Raw genomic sequence first — 16304 nt, 5'->3', positions numbered from 1 at the left:
GTTTAGCATTTTCGATTGCAACTGACACAAAGTGTTAATGAACGTCAAATTTTAGTAAATCCGGTATTTGAGTAAAACTGAATTTATACAAAATATCCTGCATTCTTTCATATGCCCTACTGACAAATAAGCGCTAACGGTACAATGATAATATCACTGTTATAAAAACACGTTAATCCTAATTTCTATAGAACGCGTGGGACAGTTTTCAATAATTGCAGTTTTTATATCACGTGGTCTAAGTCGGATAGACAACTCGTGCCGTTGTCTACGGGATATATACAACTCGCTTTGCTCGTTGTATATATCCCGTAGACAACGGCACGAGTTGTCTATCCTATACGTAAACGATCACTTACATAGTGCATTGGAAACATGAGAAAATCTTGAATTGCAAGAAGAAAACGCGGTAAAGTAACTATCCGGGAACTGGAGCAGGTGATGGATACGTGAATAATTTCATTCGCGGGTAAACCGTATAGATTATGAATAAAGGGTTATATTTAGTACAGCCTGTTCACAGTATTAACTTAGCGTGAAGGTTATTTGAATCTGTGTGAAGGCAAATCATCCATTATACATTCGAATCTTATCATTTTAACCAGTTTATGCGTATCTGTGCAAAGTTGGACTTAAAGCTTGTGGCCGTGGTTTGCATACTGAGGTAATGCAATCAGGTATATTTATATTATTTTATAACAACTTATTAAAATCTTTAATCAATCTATAAGACTGTTAACCATTATTTGCACGAAAGTATGAGATTGTAGAGAACCATATCACTAGCGGATTTTGGAGGGGGGCGCACCCGGCGCGCGCCCCCTCTAAAATCGCCGGAGCTTAGGTAATTTGTCTTAGGTCTGGGTAAAATAAGTTCAAAATATACATTTTTCTCGCTCGCTACGCTCGCATAGATAATTTATCTTTTGTTCTGGGTAAAAAATATCGGACAAAGTTTGCACGAGCTCCTATAAAGTTCTTTACAATTTTATGTTAAATAGTCCTAGGTAAACCCTCCCCAAAATAATCCTCAGAAATCGGCTTAGAAATTCCGAAATACTTGTGCAATTGATAAAATGTGACTATAGTTTGCATGCATGTTATTTGTGTTAATTTTGTCACAAAACCAGTCACTTGTCAATACAAAATGAAGTACGTCAGAACACCCACAATGCACCAGATGGATCCTTTGTTTTCAAAATTTTCCGTGGGAACATGCCCCCGGACATCACCCCCCCCCCCCCACCCCCCTACTTGCCATACACTACAAAGAGTTTACGCCCCCTCTAACACCAAATCCTGTGTCCGCCCCTGCATATCAAAATTCGTTCTGAAATTAAGGTACTATTGCACGTTTGATAACCGGGAGTAATAGCGTAACGTGATTTATCCGGATACAGTTCAATAAAATCTGGACTCAGTATACAGAAACGAAAATTGTTTTATATATTAATGGCAGCCCGTGAGTAAATTTATTTAAATGGCAAAGTTTTTAATCTTACTAAAGAAAAAATATCATTTTAAAACATTTGACACATAAAATGAGTCCACATAAATTAGCGTGTAATGAGCAGATCTCTTTATAGTCATGAGGAAATATCTAAAAATAAAAATTAGCACACAGATATATTCATTACGAAAAGTGTGAGGTACAAATTGTGCAAATAAGTCTAGTCAAAATAAATCAAGCACACGACCCTACCTTCTTTATTTACGTATATTCTGGAGTTTTGAAAAATAAGTGTTTAATCAAATTCTACTTTGTAGAAAATGATGATCCGAACGTCATGGAGTACCTTAAACGAGGGTTTCAATCTAAGATTGCAGACCAGCTACAACACTTTTATATTCGACTTTTTTTATAACACAGTGCGGCCAAAAGTCGTATCCAAAACGCGATTTGAAATACAGACTTCTTAGCCTTACATTTCAGGAAAAAAGATTTAAACAATGCCAAATCATAGAAAGAAAGAGTTATTTAAAATGTATAGAACCTTTATATTACTCTACAAAGCAGTTGTCAGTAAATAGATATATCTATTTAGTTCCGAAAAAATGCCTGCATAATGGAGTCGCACTTCCGGACAGTTTAGCGCCTTTAAAAAACTCACCATTTTCAAAGAACTGTTACTTAGATTCGTTTTGATTCATTTTCAAAAGTCTATACTTTTCGGTTCCAAACACAAGGTCAAGTCTTTGCCTTATCTTGTTGTCACTTGTAAAGGTCATCCTATTGAGTCTAAGGACACGGTTAAATATCTAGGTGCAAACCTTGACCAGAGTTTGTCATTTGAGTCTATGGTTATGTCTGTAATTAAGAAGGCCAATGCAAGATTGAAGTTTCTTTATGGAATACGTAATTTTTCTTACCCAGCATTCCAAGAAGTTATTGGTTATGACCCTTATACAGTGTCATTTTGACTACGCATCATCTGTTTGGTTTTATTCTGTTACGCAAGAATTCAGGAACAAATTGCAGGTCAGGCAGAATAAAGTTAAGATTTGCTATTTATCTTGATTCCAGGAGCAGTTTTCTAGCCGGGATTGGTTACCTGTGGCCTGTAGAGTTGACTATAACTTAAGGTATCTTCTAATACTGCCCCATCTTGTATGATAGAACAGTTTAACTCTGCTGCTTCGGTTCACAATTATAATACTATAGGTTTATAGTAATATCCGCATCATCCAATGATGATCTATCTCGTACTTTCACTGACAGTAGTCGTTTCCTGTGTACCCAAAGTAATGGGTTTTTGTAAAACGTCATTCACTTACCTTGGGTGTTCATTATGGAATAAGCTTCCACAACATATTTAGTATTTAGTTTTAAGTCCTGTGTAAAGAAGTACTTGTTGGACTAAGCCTTTCCTTCTATCTTTTTTTTTTTTTTTTTTTTTTTTTTTTCATTTTCTAGTCATGTTTTGATTATAGATAGATTTATCATTTTAATATTGTAGTGATTATCTAAATTCTTTGATACATGAAAAAGTCCATGTCTAGCATTTGATAGTGCACCATACTTTTTCCCTGCCTACCTACCTACCTACCTTAGATACGTAGATAGAGCCTTGGTCTACGGATCGCGGGGTCGTGAGTTCGATCCTCGGGCGGGGCGTATGTTCTCCGTGACGATTTGATAAATGACATTGTGTCTGAAATCATTCGTCTTCCACCTCTGATTCATGTGGGGAAGTTGGCAGTTACTTGTGGAGAAAAGGTGTGTACTGGTACAGAATCCAGGAACACTGGTTAGGTTAACTGCCCGCCGTTACATGACTGAACTACTGTTGAGAAACGGCGTTAAACCAAACACAAACAAACAAAAAAAAACAACATACCTACCTACCTTATAATGTTTTTATGCCCCCGAAGGGAGACAAATTAGTTTTCAACTGTCCGTCCGTTCGTCACAACGTTAACTTTTTGCATGAAGGCAACGTTAACTTTTTGCATGAAGGCACTTTACTCGCGAACCACTGCACCCAGGACCTTCAAACTTCACATGCTGATAGTACTTATTGAGTACACGACCCCTATTGACTTTGAATGCCATTTGTAAAACGTGCATATTTAACAGTTGTTTGAAAATGGTGAGTTTTTAAAGGCGTTTAATTGTCCGGAAGTGTGGCTCCTATATGCAGTCTTTTTCTGGAATTCAATGTTTACATCAGTATACTAAAGAAATGAAATGATTATTTTCGAATTTCATGCGAAATGAACGACAAAATAGGATCGTTCATACCGAAAAAAATAGTTTCATTTCTTATACATGTATTTTCGTTATAATTTCCTTCCCATTTGTAAACAAGTTAATATTATAAATTGCACATATTTTGTGGCATTTAACATTAAAATCAGCTTCCCGGCCAATTTGTTCACCACACGGAACAACTGCGACGTCATCTAAGGAACGTTCTCCCTGACTGTACGCGGACATCGTCAAAACAGCGGTCGGTTATCACTAAGCAGCGATGATGTAAATTTCGCGCCTTTCCTTTTGCTGTTCATACGAAATGAACGTCATAATTTTCAATGGAAAAGAATAGGGCGAATGAGAATATTGACATTTGTTTCGTAGAATAATATACATGTTTTACATGCTGATCATTTTTCATGAACAGCTCTTTTTTTCTATGATTTGGTATTGTTTGATTACGTAATGCTAGGCGTTAACTAAGCGGAATGTAGTGTTCAGCAATGTTGTATTTGTTTTTATTTCTTTACAAATGACAATTATGTTTAAAGGGGAACAACTTTCTTTGCCCCTGAAGTTGGGGCATATTAAAATCGCACTGTCCGTCCATCCGCGCGTACGTGCGTCCATGTGTAGGCTACGTCCGTGTATGCGTCCGTTTAAATTCTTGTCCAGGCTTTAACTCTGCTATCCATAAAGTGATTTTAAAATAATGTAGCACAAATGTTCACCATAATGAGACGACATGTCTTGCATAAGACCCAGACCCTAACTCCAAGGTCAAGGTCACACTCAGATGTCAAAGGTTAACAGGGTCTGTTTCGTATTCGGTCCATAGCTCTGCCATCCATGAAGGGATTTTAAAATAACTTGTCATAAATGTTTACCATAATAAGACAATATGCCATGCGCAAGACCCAGACCCCTAGCTCTAAGGTCAAGGTCACACTTAGAAGTCAAAGGTTAACAGGTTTCCTGTTCATAACTCTGCCATTCGTCAAGGGATTTTGAGATTACTTGGCATAAATGTTTCTCGTAATGAGACAACGTGTCATGTGCAAGAGCCAGATCCCTAGGTCTAGGTCCCACATAGAGGTTAAAGGTTAACTTGATCTGTTTCTTGTCCGATCCATAACTCTGCCATCACTGAAGGGATTTTAAAATTACTTGGCATAAATGTTCCCTATAATGGATAATACATGTGTGTCATGCGCAAGACCCAGGTCCCTAGCCCTAAGGTCAAGGTCACACTTAGGAGTCAAATGTTAACATGGTCTTTTTTCTTGTCTAGACATTAACTCTGCCATTTGTCAAGGGATTTGAAAATAATTTGACACAAATGTTATCCATATTGAGAAGGTGTGTCACGCTTATGACCCCGGTCTCTCAGGTCAAGGTCAAGGTCACAAAATAATTCATACCTTAACTATTCGGGCCTATTTTGTGCAGACAACTGCAGCATTCTTGGGCACGCATCAGGGGCATTTTTCACCAATAGTGACAGCTCTTGTTTAGAAGATTTCAAGTATCCCTCGTACGGGACAGTACGACAGAACATGTAATGGTCAGGATATAATGTTGGTACACATGTTGTTCGTTTATAAAATATTTCTGCGTCTCGATGATATACTCCTAAACCTTAACTTGAATGCCAATGTGCTGCTAAACTTTCAATTTTGCCATACTGCAAGATGGCGACTGTATGGCAATTAGTCTTATAAAGGTGAGAATATAAAGAGGCATGGGACTGAATTCTACTGAACAAAGGATACTTCAAAGGGAAAAACAACATCATGTAGGAGCGAAAAACATTTAAGATGAAATAACTAAACTGTATGGGCGAGCACGCGAAATAGTCTATTAGCAGGTATTAAACGTCGTGTCAAGTCCTTTAATCATGCTTTGTGCGAAGACACGAAGACACGACAAATCAATAGTTTTATTCAGTGCTATAACTGATGCCAGTACATATGAATTGTTGATAAGTACAGGGCTTTATTTTACAGATCAGCAAGCAAAAAGCAGTGTGCAATGGATGTTAAAACATTATGTCTTCTCCCGGTACTCTCCATTGTTATAGGGATGTCAGAACAATTTGAAACAGTCTCCGTGGACACAAACATTGGGATTATCAATGGATTAGTGGAAGACGTAACATTTCTTGGTAAATCTTTCAGAATTCACAAATTTCTTGGTATACCTTACGCTGAACCACCAATAGGAAAATTGCGATTCCAAAATCCAGTTCCGAAGTCTCCACTTGAAGAACCTTTAGACGCCTTTAAACACAATAACGTATGTCTTCAAATGCTAGGACTATTCGATAGCAAAAGATTAACATATGATGAGGATTGCCTGTATCTAAATATCTACGCACCTGAAAGAAAACCAGAAGATGAGTTGTTGCCAGTTATGGTTTGGATTTATGGAGGTGGTTTTACTTTTGGCTTCGCTGACATGTACATAGGAGACCACTTGGCTACTCATGGAAATGTAATAGTGGTAACACTCAATTATAGATTGTCTGTTTGGGGGTTTCTTGCGACTGGGGACAAAAATGCACCGGGAAATTATGGCTTATGGGACCAGCATATGGCTATAAAATGGGTACATGATAACATCGCCGCGTTTGGGGGAGATACGGAAAAGGTAACGCTATTTGGGGAGTCAGCCGGATCGGCCAGTGTGATGCATCAAGCCTTATATCCTGGAAATAAAGGACTTTTTCAGAGAGTTATAGGTCAAAGCGGAAGTGTTGGTAATTTTTGGGGAAATAATGAAAAGTATTCTGAAAATGCAAAACATCTCGGAGCTCTCGCTGAATGTGAAACAGAAGACTCGGAAGCATTAGTTTCTTGTCTGCGAGAGGTATCCACTGATCAGTTAGTAGAGTTCGTTACCAATGCAACATATGGATTGATATCGTGTCCATTTCCTTTCTTACCAACAGTTGATGGCAGATTTGTTTCTACCGATCCTAAACACATTTTTGACAAAAACACAGATATCCCGAGCGAAATCGCAGACTTCTTTTCAAGCTTGGATATAATGTCAGGCGTTAATTCGGGAGAGGGTAGCTTAGGTTTAAGTCCATTTACAGGAGTGATTAATGCCGAGGAATTTTCTCCGAACAGAACATTCTTTGAAGAAATTTTAGTTCCCTTGATGATAAAAGTCTGCATCAGAGAAAACATACCTCGAATTGCTATAGATGGTGTGATACAGGAATATACAAACTGGGAAAATCCAGATGATGGTGACAGGGTTAAAGACGAATTTGTGTCAATGTGGGGCGATGTATCGTTTACCAGAGACTTGTACAAGACCCTGGATACGCATTCAAATGTGTCCACCAATCAACGTACTTACATGTATATGTTTGATTTTGAACCTGAACATAAGAGTTCTTTCAGGCCAGCTTCTTGGTTTAAGAAGCTTGGACATGGGCAAGATCTTCCTTTTACGTTTGGGTTTAAGAACCCTGAAGAGCTAGAAGAGATGTTTCATGCGTCACCGCGGAGATGGGAAGAACGTCTTTCTGCAGATATCATGACGTTATGGACAAATTTTGCAAAAACTGGGTAGGGTGTATATATTTATAGACATTTAATTTAAACATATCTAGAAAACATGGTCTCTCAGAATTATAACGAATGGCGTCGTCAATAATAATCTAATGATGTGTTAATTATGCAAAGTACGATGAAAAGTATGTAATTAACAGTCATTATTCTTTAACCACTTTTACATAATTTTATCTTCTGATATTTTCTAGATTTTATACAGCTTTCATAGTACTGCATACTGTTTATGCCACTAAGGATTAATTTGTCCAATATACGTTATTTCAAATATTGTCTTTTACTTCACTGTCTATGTTACATACTTAGGATGAATTTTTACATTATTATGTTCGAGGACCATATGTTAGACCGGCTGTAGCCAAATATGTTAACCTCTTTAAATAAAGTTGTTATTATTATTATCATTATTATTATCATTGTTATCATTATTATTATTATTGTGAAAATGAATGCATTTTACAAGAAACTTAATTGCATTTCAATACATCGGAAAACATTTCTCATAATCTTCTTTTCCTAAACGGCATTTTGACGGGCTCTTGTATATGCAAGACACAATGCTCTATGTTGTAATGAATGAATGTATTTATTTTCAGTCCAAGTATAATACCATCACCTTTGTTCTCTTTTCAGAAATCCGAATTCGCCTGAAGACCTCGGGCTTGACTGGATTCCATACACCCTGAAACATCAACATTATCTGCAGATATCACGTGACATGACATCATCAAATGTGAAACAACGCTGGAACACGCGAAGAGCAAATTTCTGGGCAAATCTGTTGCCACAAATGATTAAATCGGCAAGATGTGAAGAATCTAAATATGATGAACGTCAAAATCAAGGAACGTGCCCTAAGGACCAAAACTGTTCTCCCTAATTCCCTCATTAAAACGACATCAACACAGAACAATGCACAACACAATATAAGATTGGCTACAGTGACAGTGGTAAGATTGTGTGTAACTATGACGACAGTTCAAAGTTACAAAAGTAGCCGGTGAGAATGTATACATTTCTTTACTCACATACTGAAAATTGTACACATAATAACGTTATTCGTTATTTCGATTATAACACTTGTCATGTCAAAATTATTCGTAATGAAAAATGATGTCATTTAATTGATTTATAACCGCAGCTAGTGTCAAAATTGTCATATGAGAAAACCAACATAATGCATTTGCGACCAGCATGGATCAAGACCAGCCCGAGCATCTGCGCAGTCTGGTCAGGATCCTGGTGATGCCGTGCGCTTTCAAAGATTATTGCATTTAGAGAAACCGTTAGCAAACAGCATGGATCCTGACCAGACTGCGCGGATGCCCAGGCTGGTCTGGATCCATGCTGCTCGCCAGTGCACTATGTTGGTTTTCTCATGATGCGGCTAAAAATGTCATTAAATTGATATATAACCGCATCTAGTGTCAAAATTGTCGTACCGTAATTAGAAGCGAAGGACCCTGTTTTCAATAATGAAAATGTTATATGACAGTGCACTCGAGTAAATGACGGTTAAAATGAGTATTATTTACATCATAGGTAGGTGAGTCCGTCAGGTGCAACGGCTATACGTGGAAACGTTTAAACGTACTTGATCATGCTGAATTCAAGCTCTCTTTATGTAGCAGATGCCAGTTTTGGGCTTTCCGAAAGCCAGGCGGAGAACGTCTTCCTTTGATTCAGCAGAAGTCACATAAACACAGAGACCCGAAAACTATTAGTAATTATGTATAGATGCAACACAATAATTTGATGTTATCCCTTTTGGGAATATGCCGAAAATAGTAATTGCACATTTATGATGAAATGATTTTGCTATTTTTGTAAGTATTGTGAAATATAAATATAAAGTTAAGATCATTTTCACTGGTATGACCTTTTTCGTAATTATGACTTGGCAGACATTGTTTGTCAATAATATCATATTACCAAATTTTCACTATCTAAAATCCATACACAATATCTACCATTTACAAGACCCTGTAGTCCATACAACTTACATGAAAGAAAAATTTCAAAGTGCAAATCTAAGACACAACCGAAACCTAAGATCTGTTGTTAATTCAGAACTAGTTGCTCCAAAACCAAAAATGGAATTCTTTCGGAAATCTCTGTCTTACTCAGGTCCAAAAAATATGGAATGTTCTACCTGCAAATATCCGCAAGTGTGAGACACTAAGGACATTTCAAACATCTTATGTCAAATGGCATTTCTCCTCAGTATCCTAAATCAGTGTACCAAAGTATGTTGTAGCATATTTTCAGTTTGTATGATAGTAGTAATATATAAAATATTCGTATGTTTTTCTATATATGTAATTGTACTATGTAGTTGTTCTTTGGTTTTTGTTTTCGTAATTTATGTAAATCTTGTGTATCATTGTATTGTTGAATGTTTTATCATCTGTATATTATGTATATATTCTGAGACCCACATGGAAGATTGGGAAACCAAATGTGTAGCCTCATTAAATAAAGTCTTTACTTACTTACTTACTTATACATAGCTGATAGGGAAAACTCGGAGCTAATTTCTAAAATATTACCACATTTGGCGTGGTGGCAAAAAGCAGGAGTCTTGTAATGCACATTCCCTTGTACACCAACTTCTCCCCTAGCTATTCAGCATGACAAATCTACCTGTCAACCCAGAAAAAAACTGTACTTTTTTAAGTTAATGCCATAAAGGATGTAATTTTAAAGGAATGTAGTTTTACAGCTTTTTGTATGAATCAACATAATGTAAATGTTCCAATATGAATCGCCTATTGTAAAATGTTACGATATGGTCACACTGTCATTTTTTAAAATCTTTTAACAATTATAACGTTGTAGTTAACAAAACATGTTTTACCTCGCTAAAATGCCACAAGTGGAAAGCTAACGCAAGGTTGTATGTCTTCAAAAGTTTCCACACAGTTGAAATAAATTAAATAGGAGTACTTAAGTACAAATTAATCACAACGTTTCTTTCAAGAGTAACACACAGTTTAAATAAAATAAAGCGAGGTATTTTCAGTTAATCATAATGTTCTAACACACAGTTAAAACCATCACTTAGAAACGTAGCTTGTTTAAATATTTTTCCTGTATTTTATACATGTTTTACACACAAAAAGAAAAAACCGTGATATTTAAATACTAGACTTCAAAACAACACTTCAGATGGTGTTTGCCTCACTCAGATTATGATAAAGACGTGATTGACACTACCGATTTCAAAAGTTTCTAACTCAAAGGTGTAATAAAATTGTAATAAAATTGCAATAAGACTGCGACCAACCAATCTGTCAATATTTAAATTTAATAATATATACCGGCTGAAAAACATTATGAAAAAGAAAATACAAAAAAAAAATGTGCATGATGACAAGAACAATAGAAATACGTCATTGAAAATAATATCAAAGTTATTTTCTATTTAATATCTGATTTTAGTTTGTGGCGATGGACATTGTATAATGTTTATGCCTAATAAATTAATCTCGAAATCTTGATCAAGGCGAGACATGGTAAAATCTGCCGAATCATTGATTTAATAACAATAAATGTGGTCACAAAGAAATACAGGAACCCTAAAATTATACAAAAGATGAAACACAAAGAATGAATAATTTTCACATAGAAACCAGACTTTTTACAGCATGAATAGTTAAGCGAAAAATTGTATAAATGCTGTCTATATTTGTGGCATAATAAGAAAATCGATGAGTTCAATAACATTTTCAACTATGTTTATTAATATTCAAGTCTTGGATAATTATATGAGAAAACACTTATACAGAAAAAAAGATTTATAAAGGCATAGACATATTTGATGTTCATAACAAAAATGTGGCATCCACATTATAAACAAAGGCAGTATTAAAACGAGAATGACTTCCGTTAACACAAGGTACCATTTGTACTTAAAGGTTCTTCAACCTATGCAGTTTCAAAAACAACACAAATATTTGAATCGAATGTTCAAAAGTGCACAGAGCACTGCAGCTACAACAAACCGAAGATCATAGACCTCACGAAATGCTCCTTTATTCTGCAATGCGTCAATTTTGTACATCCGGGAGTCTTCGATGCAAATTCTCGCGCGAACGCCTACGTATGTGTTACTCGATACTAGTATAAACTGGCCGTCAAACATGACACGCTGTGTTAAAGAATTAAAAAGTGCTGTCTTGTCATTGCTCAGAATAAAATCAGACTGATTCAGTTCGACTTGGTCACATAAATAAAGTCTTGTGACCAAATGTGTTTCTGACAATGTCAATATTTTCAAGTCAATGTGAACTTTTCGGTACTTTGGCTTTCGGAAAATTATGGTACGATTGCCAAAAACCGGCTGTGCTGTTATATCATTAAATGACATAAAGTTTGCCTTTAGAACGGTTGTGGTATTGTTACGTTCTAATAACCATTCTCGCGTGACCATATTTTTTATGTTTTGCACAATATTTCTCGGTTCTATCCTTGATATTTCTTTCCAAATTATCACTAATAATGCGGTAGACATTTCACTTCCATTTATTACTTCATGATATATCTGTGCGATTGTCCAGTCTGCAGGCCATGGTGATTTCAGAGCAACAGGTATATCGTGTGTATAATATCCAGGTGTTATCTTAAAAAGTTCAGAAACATTAAATGCCTCCTCCGAAGTAAGGTTGACATATACAGTGTACGTTCGATCATACCAAATCTTGCTTACGTATGTGCATTTACCGGTTCTGTCTCGTAGCTGTCCTGATGCGCAAAAGACTGGTCGGCATATGTTTTTCTGAATAAGATAAGTGGATATCATTTAGTAGTTGTATTTGTACACTCCGCTTAAAACTAACCCAAATATTACATTGTATTCAATTAATTTGCTATAATATATTCGTAAAGTTTCTATGTAAAACTATGCGTCGATGAAAAAGATGTTTGAAAAAGAATCTACCCGCATCGATATTTTAGCAATATATTTCAAATTTCTTACAGCGCATTTATGAAACTCACACGTTAAGAACAAGGTAAAGATTGCATACATCAATGTTGCCATTAGAGGCAATAAAAAGGCTGTATTTCAGATTTACAGCAAAACATGCTTCAGTATTATCCAATTTTATTCATAAATTTACTTTCGTTTACAGGTTATTTTGATATGTGATTCCCCACAGGGAGTATTGCTATGGAGTTACTTATCCTGAAAAGGTCTGCAGTATAACTGCTTATACATGCACTCCTTGCATATCAAGTTCTCATCCCTGGAAGTTCAGTAGTATAACGGAAAATACAGTATTAAAAATTTCATTTAAACTACATTTTATTAGATTGTTTAATTTTAATATATTCTGATAGAAAATGATTTAGGAAATAAAAATGGCTATTACATAAAGTTATATCCCAATCAAATTAAGAGACAACAGTAATGCTGTTTCTAATACTGTAAAAATCAATAATAGTATTGCCGATACTTTTTGCAGAGACAACAGTTATGTTGTTTTTAATCCTGTAAGAATCGGCAGTGTTATTGCTGATGCTCTTGGCAGTGACAACAGTAATGCGGTTTCTAATACTGTAACAATCCGCGGTACTATTTCCGATACTCTTTGCAGAGACAACAGTAATGCTGTTTCTAATCCTGTAAGAATCAGCCGTGTTATTGCCGATACTCTTGGCAGAGACAACAGTAATGCTGTTTCTAATCCTGTAATAATCAGCAATATTATTGCAGGTACTCCTGGCAGAGACAACAGTAATGCAGTTTCTAATCCTGTAAGAATCAGCCGTATTATTGCCGATACTTTAGGCAGAGACAACAGAATTGCGGTTTCTAACCCTGTATGAATCAGACAGAGGCGACAGTAATGCTATGTCTAATCCTGGAAGAATAAGCAGTATTATTGCTGATACTCTTTGCAGAGACAACAGTAATGCGGTTTCTCATCCTAAAAAAATCAGCACTATTATTGCCAATACTCCTGACAGAAACAACAGTAATGATGTTTCTAATCCAGCAAAATCAGCGGTAGTATTGCCGATACTCTTTGCAGAGACAACAGTAATGCGGTCTCTGGAGGGGATTACTTTTATTTACACTGTCCCGTGTCTTTGGAAAATGAGTTGGGGGGGGGGGGGGGGGGGGGAGTAAGAGTGACGTTGGGTGCGCACCATAAACCGGTTTTAGCTCCCCAGTGGTGTTTTTGCCACTGACCGTTCCAAGGCGGTGCCCCACTGTGTTCCTTTGTTTGTTCGTTTTGTGCTAATGTGTTGGCTTTGTGTATGCGCGTGTATGTGTGTGTGTTTGTGGTGTATTGGCCTTGTGTGTGCGCGTGTATGTGTGTATGTGCGGGTGGTGTGCACGTCTGCGTGCTGTAGGTTTCGTTTTGGGGAGGCTGCGTTTGTGGTGCGTGGCATTCCCTGTTTTATATTTGTCTTTGTTTTCTAATCCTGTAAGAATCAACAGTAGTATTGCCGATACTCTTAGCAGAGACAACGGTAATGCAGTTTTTAATCCTGTAAAAATCAGCAGTATTATTGCCGATAATCTTGGCAGAGACAACAGTAATGCAGTTTCTAATCATGTATGAATCAGCAGTGTTATTGCCTATGCTATCGGCAGAGACAACCGTAATGCGATTTCTAATCCTGTAGGAATCAAAAGTGATATTGTGGATGCTCTCGGCAGAGAAAACAGTAATGTGGTTTCTAATCGTGTAAGAATCAGCAGTAGTATTGCCGATAATCCTGACAGGGACAACAGTAATGCTGTTTCTAATCCTGTAAGGATCAGGAGGATTATTGCTGATACTCCTGGAAGAGACAAAAGTAATACGGTTTCTAATCCTGTAAGAATCAGCAGTATTATTGGCATTACTCTTGGCAGATACAACGGTCATGTGGTTTCCAATCCTGTAAGAATCAGTGTTATTATTGGCGATACTCTTGGCAGAGACAAAAGTAATACGGTTCCTAATCAAATAAGAATCAGCAGTATTATTGCCGATACTCTTTGCAGAGACAACAGAAATGCGTTTCTAATCCTGTAAGAATCAGCAGTGTTTTTTTTTATTGCCGATGCTCTTTGCAGAGACAACAGTAATGCGGTTTTTAATCCGGTAAGAACCCGCAGTTAGAATCAGTTATATAATTGCCGATACTCCTGACAGGGACAACAGTAATGTTTTTTCTAATCCTGTAAGGATCAGGAGGATTATTGCTGATACTCCTTGAAGAGACAAAAGTAATACGGTTTCTAATCCTGTAAGAATCAGCAGTGTTATTGCCGATACTCTTTGCAGAGACAACAGTAATGCGGTTCCTAATCCAGTAAGAATCAGCAGTATTATTGCCTATGCTCTCGGCAGAGACAACAGTAATGCAGTGTCTAGTCCTGTAGGAATCAGCAGTGTTATTGTCGGTGCTCTCTGCAGAGAAAACAGTTATGCAGTTTCTAATCCTGTAAGAATAAGCGGTATTTTTGCTGAGACTCTTGTCAGAGACAATAGTAATGCGGTTTCTAATCCTGTAAGAATCAACAGTGTTATTGACGATGCTCCTGGCAGGGACAACAGTAATGCGGTTTCTAATCCTGTAAGAATCAGCAGTAGTATTGCCGATACTCCTGGCAGAGGCAACAGTAATGCAGTTTCGTATACTGTAAGAATCAGCAGTAGTATTGCCGATACTCCTGGCAGAGGCAACAGTAATGCAGTTTCTAATCCTGTAAGAATCAGCAGTAGTATTGCCGATACTCCTGGCAGAGGCAACAGAATTGCGGTTTCTAACCCTGTAAGAATCAGCAGTATTATTTCCGATACTCCTGGCAGAGGCAACAGTAATGCGGTTTCTAGGCCTGTAAGAATCAGCAGTAGTATTGCCGATACTCCTGGCAGAGGCAACAGTAATGCGGTTTCTAGTCCTGTAAGAACCAGCAGTATTATTGCCGACGCTCCTGGCAGGAACAACAGTAATGCGGGTTTTAGTCCTGTAAGAACCAGCAGTATTATTGCCGATGCTCCTGGCAGGGACAACAGTAATGCGGTTTCTAATCCTGTAAGAATGAGCAGTATTATTGCCGATACTCCTGGCAGAGGCAACAGTAATGCTATGTCTAATCCTGTAAGAACCAGCAGTATTACTGCTGATACTCTTGACAGAGACAACAGTAATGCGGTTTCTAATCCTGTAAAAATCAGCAGTAGTATTGCTGATACTCTTGACGGAGACAACAGTAAATCGGTTTCTAATCCTGTAAGAATTAGCAGTAGTATTGCCGATACTCTTGGTAGAGACAACAGTAATGCGGTTTCTAATCCTGTAAGGATCGGCAGTAGCATTTCCGATACTCCTGGCAGAGTCAACAGTAATGCTATTTCTAATCGTGTAAGAATCAGCAGTAGTATTGCCGATACTCCTATTTCTAATCGTGTAAGAATCAGCAGTAGTATTGCCGATACTCCTGACAGGGACAACAGTAATGCTGTTTCTAATCCTGTAAGGATCAGGAGGATTATTGCTGATACTCCTGGCAGAGACCAACTTTTTATTGTTACTTTACTTCGTAGTGCTGCTGCATATAATCATGGCGGGAGAGCCAATAAGCTCTTTCTTGCACAGTTTTAAATGACGGGAACAATAAATCAAATAGATTGGAATTATAAATCAAATAGATAAAAACTGAAACTTTGAAAAATATGTTTGTTAAATGCAACTGGGAATCTGAAATAGGTATGTTTGTATGTAAGCTTATTTATAGTCGCCACCGGTACCCAGTATGGGCGACTCTTCCAGAAGACTGTCAGTGATGTGTTCAGGAGGGTTTTGCAGCAAGATACAGAAGACGCTTCTATAGTTCTTTAACGTGCCAGGTGTAAAGCACCCATACACAAAACTCTTATCCCAATATCAGTAAGTTTTAATTAGAGGAGCGGGGTCTCAAACACACGACCCCTTGTTTCTTAGTCAGACAGTGTTGCCATTGGACCATTGCGTCCGCTCTAAGAAATAGGTAAAAGGTAAAACTGCGGTTTGATAGCGGTCAA

At 37.2% G+C, this 16304-nt stretch overlaps 1 protein-coding gene across 2 annotated transcripts; it reads left to right on the top strand.

Annotated features, from left to right (window-relative positions):
• Nucleotides 1-419: 419 nt before the first annotated feature.
• Nucleotides 420-9869, top strand: LOC128548691 (cholinesterase 1-like). 2 transcript variants are annotated; one of them, XM_053524047.1, is made up of 3 exons: nucleotides 420-664; nucleotides 5701-7275; nucleotides 7912-9869. In XM_053524047.1, the coding sequence occupies exons 1-3, from the start codon at nucleotides 609-611 to the stop codon at nucleotides 8156-8158; spliced, it is 1878 nt and encodes a 625-aa protein (XP_053380022.1). In that variant the 5' UTR covers nucleotides 420-608; the 3' UTR covers nucleotides 8159-9869. The 2 variants fall into 2 exon arrangements, with proteins under 2 accessions (XP_053380022.1, XP_053380023.1); XM_053524048.1 differs by having other exon boundaries at nucleotides 420-677.
• Nucleotides 9870-16304: the final 6435 nt, after the last annotated feature.

Source organism: Mercenaria mercenaria, chromosome 15 (assembly GCF_021730395.1).
Source record: "Mercenaria mercenaria strain notata chromosome 15, MADL_Memer_1, whole genome shotgun sequence".
Taxonomy (NCBI): domain Eukaryota; kingdom Metazoa; phylum Mollusca; class Bivalvia; order Venerida; family Veneridae; genus Mercenaria; species Mercenaria mercenaria.
This window is presented reverse-complemented; position numbering and strand designations above follow the sequence as displayed.

Coding starts and splice junctions, on each gene's coding strand:
- LOC128548691 (XM_053524047.1), top strand. CDS start 609: ATGCGTATCTGTGCAAAGTTGGACTTAAAGCTTGTGGCCGTGGTTTGC. Junction 665..5,700: donor GCCGTGGTTTGCATACTGAG/GTAATGCAATCA, acceptor TTTATTTTACAG/ATCAGCAAGCAAAAAGCAGT. Junction 7,276..7,911: donor ACAAATTTTGCAAAAACTGG/GTAGGGTGTATA, acceptor TTCTCTTTTCAG/AAATCCGAATTCGCCTGAAG.